Source organism: Takifugu flavidus, unplaced genomic scaffold (assembly GCF_003711565.1).
Source record: "Takifugu flavidus isolate HTHZ2018 unplaced genomic scaffold, ASM371156v2 ctg792, whole genome shotgun sequence".
Lineage (NCBI taxonomy): Eukaryota > Metazoa > Chordata > Actinopteri > Tetraodontiformes > Tetraodontidae > Takifugu > Takifugu flavidus.
Genome location: NW_026622402.1, coordinates 1 through 7471, shown reverse-complemented (window position 1 = coordinate 7471; position 7471 = coordinate 1). Strand labels below are relative to the sequence as shown.

Here is a 7471-nt window from a genome sequence, read left to right as displayed (position 1 = left end):
CCTAATGCTAACCCTAGCCCTAATGCTAACCCTAATGCTAACCCTAATGCTAACGCTAATGCTAACCCTAATGTTAACCCTAACCCTAATCCTACCCTAACCCTAATGCTAACCCTAATGCTAACCCTAATGCTAACCCTAATGCTAACCCTAATGCTAAACTAGCCCTAATGCTAACCCTAATGCTAACCCTAATGCTAACGCTAATGCTAACCCTAATGTTAACCCTAACCCTAATGCTAACCCTAACCCTAATGCTAACCCTAATGCTAACCCTAATGCTAATTCTAATGCTAACCCTAATGCTAAACTAGCCCTAATGCTAACCCTAATGCTAACCCTAATGCTAACGCTAATGCTAACCCTAATGTTAACCCTAACCCATGCTAACCCTAACCCTAATGCTAACCCTAACCCTAATGTTAACCCTAACCCTAATGCTAACCCTAACTCTAACCATAACCCTAATGCTAACCCTAATGCTAACCCTAACCCTAATGTTAACCCTAACCCTAATGCTAACCCTAACTCTAACTCTAACCCTAACCCTAATGCTAACCCTAATGCTAACCCTAACCCTAATGCTAACGCTAATGCTAACCCTAATGCTAACCCTAACCCTAATGCTAACCCTAACCCTAATGTTAACCCTAACCCTAATGCTAACCCTAACTCTAACTCTAACCCTAATGCTAACCCTAATGCTAACCCTAACCCTAATGTTAACCCTAACCCTAATGCTAACCCTAACTCTAACTCTAACCCTAACCCTAATGCTAACCCTAATGCTAACCCTAACCCTAATGCTAACGCTAATGCTAACCCTAATGTTAACCCTAACCCTAATGCTAACCCTAACCCTAATGTTAACCCTAACCCTAATGCTAACCCTAACTCTAACTCTAACCCTAACCCTAATGCTAACCCTAATGCTAACCCTAACCCTAATGCTAACCCTAATGCTAACCCTAACCCTAATGCTAACCCTAATGCTAACCCTAACCCTAATGCTAACGCTAACCCTAATGCTAAACCTAATGCTAACCCTAACCCTAATGTTAACCCTAATCCTAATGCTAACTCTAACTCTAACCCTAACCCTAATGCTAATGCTAACCCTAACCCTAATGCTAACCCTAACCCTAATGCTAACCCTAATGCTAACGCTAACCCTAATGCTAACCCTAACCCTAATGTTACCCTAACCCTAATGCTAACCCTAACCCTAATGCTAATGCTACCCTAACCCTAATGCTAACCCTAACCCTAATGCTAACCCTAACTCTAACTCTAACCCTAATGCTAATGCTACCCTATCCCTAATGCTAACCCTAATGCTAACCCTAACCCTAATGCTAACCCTAACCCTAATGCTAACCCTAATGCTAACCCAACCCTAATGCTAACGCTAACCCTAACCCTAATGCTAACGCTAACCCTAATGCTAACCCAACCCTAATGCTAACCCTAACCCTAATGCTAACCCTAACTCCAACCCTAATGCTAATGCTAACCCTATCCCTAATGCTAACCCTAATGCTAACCCTAACCCTAATGCTAACCCTAACCCTAATGCTAACCCTAATGCTAACCCAACCCTAATGCTAACGCTAACCCTAACCCTAATGCTAACGCTAACCCTAATGCTAACCCAACCCTAATGCTAACGCTAACCCTAATGCTAACCCTAACTCTAACTCTAACCCTAATGCTAACCCTAATGCTAACCCTAACCCTAATGTTAACCCTAACCCTAATGCTAACCCTAACTCTAACTCTAACCCTAACCCTAATGCTAACCCTAATGCTAACCCTAACCTAATGCTAACGCTAATGCTAACCCTAATGTTAACCCTAACCCTAATGCTAACCCTAACCCTAATGTTAACCCTAACCCTAATGCTAACCCTAACTCTAACTCTAACCCTAACCCTAATGCTAACCCTAATGCTAACCCTAACCCTAATGCTAACCCTAATGCTACCCTAACCCTAATGCTAACCCTAATGCTAACCCTAACCCTAATGCTAACGCTAACCCTAATGCTAAACCTAATGCTAACCCTAACCCTAATCCAACCCTAACCCTAATGCTAACTCTAACTCTAACCCTAACCCTAATGCTAATGCTAACCCTAACCCTAATGCTAACCCTAACCCTAATGCTAACCCTAATGCTAACGCTAACCCTAATGCTAACCCTAACCCTATGCAAATGTAAACCCTAACCCTAATGCTAACCCTAACCCTAATGCTAATGCTAACCCTAACCCTAATGCTAACCCTAACCCTAATGCTAACCCTAACTCTAACTCTAACCCTAATGCTAATGCTAACCCTATCCCTAATGCTAACCCTAATGCTAACCCTAACCCTAATGCTAACCCTAACCCTAATGCTAACCCTAATGCTAACCAACCCTAATGCTAACGCTAACCCTAACCCTAATGCTAACGCTAACCCTAATGCTAACCCAACCCTAATGCTAACGCTAACCCTAATGCTAACCCTAACTCCAACCCTAACCCTAATGCTAACCCTAATGCTAACGCTAACCCTAATGCTAACCCTAACCCTAATGCTAACCCTAATGCTAACCCAACCCTAATATAATAAGAATATAAAAGAATGAGTGGAGACAGAAGAGAGAATGAGACGTTTTTGGTGCGTGTCGCTCTTGATTTTGTGTTTATTTTTGCAGTAAACTTAAAGGAGGCCTTTTCACTTTATGTTTGATTCCATTTAAGCTGATATTCCATTCTTGACATCTTTAAATTTACAGTATTCATGGGAGTTTTATTTGGTCATTTTGCTTCTTTTTATTTCCTATTTCCCACATTTATTCATAGTTTTTATTAGATTGCAATAAATCCTATAACATTGACCAGACTGACTAAAGTCAAATGAGCTGCGGTTCCCACCGATAGCGTCATTCTGATGGGTTTTTGCTGGCTGCAGCTGAAATATTCCAATGCTCCATGTCACAGAGACAGTAAATACTAAACCCTAAAGATTCTGAAGGCATGATGTAAAATAGTAACGTATAATACAGACATTTGAAGAGACAATTAAGAGAATGTTTCCATGCTTCTAAGAGTGGCCGAGGAGCCATTTAGAACTTTATAAAGATGCATTGTGTGATACCAGGAACTAATTTAACTTCAAGGCGAAGCTGCTTCTGCTTTGTCGACCATCGACTGATCTCCTGAAAGTCCACCAGCGCTTTTTAAAAACTGAATTCTTCATCTATGGAGGGAGTAGACGGCAGATGTTTCCACAGATGCTCTTCACCAGTGGTCAGTGAGTGATGCAGCAGATGAGCGGGAGTTGACTGGCTTCAACCAGCTACTGAATCAATGTCTCCAGCCCATAGTCTGGATTCTCTACGAGATCAGACAGCAGCTTCACTCCTGAATCCTGCAGCTGGTTCTGACTCAGGTCCAGTTCTCTGAGATGGGAGGGATTGGACCTCAGCGCCGAGGCCAGAGAGCCACAGCTGATCTCTGATAACCTGCAGTAAATCAATCTGAAAAATGCAGGATGAGGTTATACGGTGCAGGTCTGCATGTTATCTGCGTCAGTACTAAACCTACGTTAGTTCTTAGTTGGGTCAGACCTGAATTCACGATATTCCAAGGAATGTTTTTAATGTGGTGCATCACAGCAGTGTTGAGAACAGCCTCACTTCACCATCTTAGCAGCTGGTTTATAGGTAGAAAAATGAAGACTGACCTGAGCCTCTCCAGTTTACAGTTTGGACTCTCCAGTCCAGAACAGAGCCGCTTCACTCCTGAATCCTCCAACTTGTTCACACTCAGGTCCAGTTCTCTGAGATGGGAGGGATTGGACCTCAGCGCCGAGGCCAGAGAGCCACAGCTGATCTCTGATAAGCTGCAGCGGCTTAATCTAAATAAAGAAGGAAACTTTTATAAGGTTATAAGTGAAACCAGTATTAATCTGAAAGGTTAATCAAAGGCATGATCTGTAAATATTTAATTTAGTTCCAGGTTAAAAAATGATAGTAATATGTAATGACCACAATTCCAACTCTCAGGTTTGCACTGTTCCAGAGGAGAAATATATTGTTCTGGCCCTCACTCTTCCCAGGTTCTCCCACCTCTTTCCCTCCCATCTCATCATGGAGATCCATCTCACCTGTGGCTCATCTTTAAAGGCACAACCTGTCTTAGATGACTTCCTGTCTCCCTCACCATCTCCCTCCTCGTTGGCTGGTGTCTACCAGGCACCCTCACCTAGTTTTGTCTCATTTTGGTTACCATCTGTCGGCTTTTTCATTGTCTTAAATCAGTTTATCATGAATAAGTGTCCCCGTGTGGCCCCCCCTCCTGAAGGAACTGGGCACAACACACACACTCAGAAAGTGTGAGGACCCTCGGATGGAATAATGGACATTTTTGAGAATGGTGTTTACCTCAGAGTTTCCAGTCGGCAGTTTGGAAAGTGGAGAAAACCACAGAGCAGCTTCACTCCTGAATCCTGCAGCTGGTATATAGGTAGAAAAATGAAGACTGACCTGAGCGTCTCCAGTTTACAGTTTGGACTCTCCAGTCCAGAACAGAGCCGCTTCACTCCTGAATCCTGCAACGTGTTGGAGCTCAGGTCCAGAACCCTCAGATGGGAGTGGTTGGACTTCAGAGCTGAGGCCACAGAATCACAGCTGGTCTCTGATAAACTGCAGCAACCTAGTCTAAAATAACAATTATTTTGAGAGAAGACAAATAAAAATCAACATGTACCAGAGCAAAACACAGCTTACAAGCAACAAACCTCTGGTCCTGCACCGGCTTATCTGCCGTATGTTCCTATTTTGGGTTCTTTCAGGGCGGTTGGACAAGATCTACAGCGTATGTAAAGTGTGTGTTGGTCAAAATACCTTCCAAGTTTGTGAAACCACATTTCTCAATAGCACCCAACTCTTGTCAGGAGTTGGGACAAAGCGACCCACTCCTGATAGCTTGTGGGCGATGCTGCAGCGACCCTGCAATCCCTACACTCTCTGGTGAAACCAAATCAAAGGTTTTAGACACTGCTGGATGCTGGAAGGGTGGCTATAGTCTGGACGCAGAGTTCCCCTGACTGCACATTTCTCCAACAATGATTGGCAGCTGGTGTCACTTGTTCTCCAGATGAGAGAAGGAAAGAGAGCCCCCCCACAGTGTGTTTGATTGCCCCACTGCAAGCTCAATGCTGCCAGAAAACATTGCAGGAGCATCAATTCCCCTCAGGGCATCAACAAGGACCTCAGGAAAAGGTGCAGCTGCCACCTACTAGAGACAAGCACACTGAGCTGAGATTCAAAGCCCTCTCCTCCCAAGAGAAGAGCTTGTTTGTTGGAGGCTCTTCTGGCCGATACCTGGTGCCACAGCTCCAGCTCAGCCCGTCTCTGGAGCTGAGGTGGAGCTTAGCAAGTTTCATGGTTCTCCACCACTTCCTCTCGCTGAGGACCTTCTCAGCTGGTGGTTTCTGCTCCACCTTCCAAGTTGAGCAGGTGATACTTCTGCATTCCTGCCACCAGTGTCTCTGCAGAAAGAGTCTTCTCTACTGTTTTATATTAGATTGTAGAAAATTAGGATTTTTGGCTGATGTCTTAGATGTTGTTGACTAAGAGCAGGTTTTTCTTTAATAACATAGAAAGATTCGATGAGAAGAGCAAATGTATTATTTTATGAGCTACTTCCACTACTATTATATACACATACTTCCATATTGTCTTAGATTGCAAGCTGCATTTATTGCATCGTTCATAGAAAGTCATATTTGTGAGGAGAAAAACTCCAATAAGGTCATTTTCTTTAATGACCATTACAACAGAAGGAGGCGATGAACAAACAGATTTATCTAAAAATGTGTGAAAACGTATGGATGGAAACCTTTTTAAAATGGTTGCATTGTGTAGAATCGGTGTAGAATCAACTTGTTGACTTCTGATTTGGACTCCAATGGAAGTGAGGTGCAACAATTGTGGATGCTGAAAGCTTCAGATCTTCATGAAGGTTTCTGTGGTTGGACTGACCTGCTGCCCCTTTAAGAGGGAGGCAGGTTTGGGCTTCTGGCTGGAATGAAGCCACCTCAGATGAGAATGACTGCAGGCTTTCGGTACCAAGGTTTAACAGGGCGCTCACTTCACACTTGGGCTTTTCTCTTTTTTGGGATGGCTTTTCTCAGGAGAGAAGGGGCATGGCACACTGCAGCAGCTTTCTTTTTGGGGTTTCTAGTTTTCCTTCTGATCTTTAAAAGACAGAAGAACCATTTTTGATTGGTCTGAATGTTTGGGCGGTTTTGTGGCCAGCCTAAAATAAAACAAGACAAATCTACAACTGATACTTCCTTTCTAGTCATTGATGACCATCCTCACATGGGACAGATTTCCACAACCAATTAAAACTGCAAATCTGTCCTGTGTGGTCTTTTTTCTGAGAACTGTAACACTACGTTTATAACAAAGATCAAACATGGAAACAGTTATTGTCTAACTAGTTCCACCTGGGAAAGTACTGGATCATCTCTGACTGACCTGAGAGTCTCCAGCTCACAGAGAGGATCCTGGAGAACACCACAGAGCAGCTTCACTCCTGGATCCTTCAGCTGGTTCTCACTCAGGTCCAGAACCCTCAGATGGGAGGGATTGGACCTCAGCGCCGAGGCCAGAGAGTCACAACTGATCTCTGATAACCTGCAGCCACTCAGTCTGGAAAAGGAATAAATGGGGCAAATAAAAACACATTTCTAAATCAGAAAATGAAGAGAAAAGCAGAAAATGTAAAGAAATTTAGAAAAGACCAACAGAGGCCTCCTGACCTGAGCGTCTCCAGTCTGCAGTTTGGATGCATCATTGCAGAAGACAGTAACTTTACTCCGGCATCTCTCAGGCTTTGGTTCCTGCTTAAGCTCAGCTCCCGTAGATGAGAAGGGTTTGACGTCATTGCTGAGGCCACAACTTCCCAATGACTCGTTGAAAGAAAACTACCAGACAGTCTGTTGTGTATGAAACAAAAATAGTGAGTCAAACTTTGGGATTTCTCATCAACTCATCTGAGAATCTACCTCAACACAAATGTAGCTCATTTCCTGGAAAAGCTAAATTCAACACCGTAGAGCAACAGTTTGAACGACCATCAGATCTGAAATGCAACTGAATTATTCTCAGCATTTGTCTTATTTTAGAACAGCTCATAATTACTCAATATTTAAAATGATTGTAGCAAATGGTTTAAAGAAACGTGCATCTTTTTATCTGTCTATCGGCTCTTTGGATATTTTGCATTTCATCCAATTTGTACGATGGTGCGTCAAGTCTTAATTCAGCGATCCGATCGATGACATCAGAGTCTCTGGTTGCATCGATTGCCCTCAGCTTCTGTTATATCTGCCTGTTTCCCTTCAAATCATTTTCACTGCACCTTTTGTTGCTAGTGATGAAGTTGCCACCTAACGGGTGTGGAAAGGCTCCA

General features: G+C 43.2%; 1 protein-coding gene across 1 annotated transcript; it reads right to left on the bottom strand.

The window, feature by feature from the left end:
* Nucleotides 1-2672: 2672 nt before the first annotated feature.
* LOC130521211 (NACHT, LRR and PYD domains-containing protein 12-like) lies at nt 2673-7430 on the bottom strand. Its single transcript, XM_057024840.1, has 5 exons — nt 6819-7430; nt 6535-6708; nt 4534-4707; nt 3732-3905; nt 2673-3525 (listed from the first exon to the last, which is right to left on the bottom strand). Exons 1-5 carry the CDS (start codon nt 6941-6943, stop codon nt 3345-3347), a joined length of 828 nt encoding a protein of 275 aa, XP_056880820.1. The 5' UTR covers nt 6944-7430; the 3' UTR covers nt 2673-3344.
* Nucleotides 7431-7471: the final 41 nt, after the last annotated feature.

Bases quoted from the DNA above. Each gene is read 5' to 3' on its own strand.
- LOC130521211 (XM_057024840.1), bottom strand. From the start codon at position 6,943: ATGACGTCAAACCCTTCTCATCTACGGGAGCTGAGCTTAAGCAGGAAC. The intron at 4,708-6,534 runs GTCAGTCAGAGA...TTGTTATTTTAG, and splicing joins TGTGAGCTGGAGACTCTCAG to ACTAGGTTGCTGCAGTTTAT. The intron at 3,906-4,533 runs GTCAGTCTTCAT...TTCTTTATTTAG, and splicing joins TGTAAACTGGAGACGCTCAG to ATTAAGCCGCTGCAGCTTAT.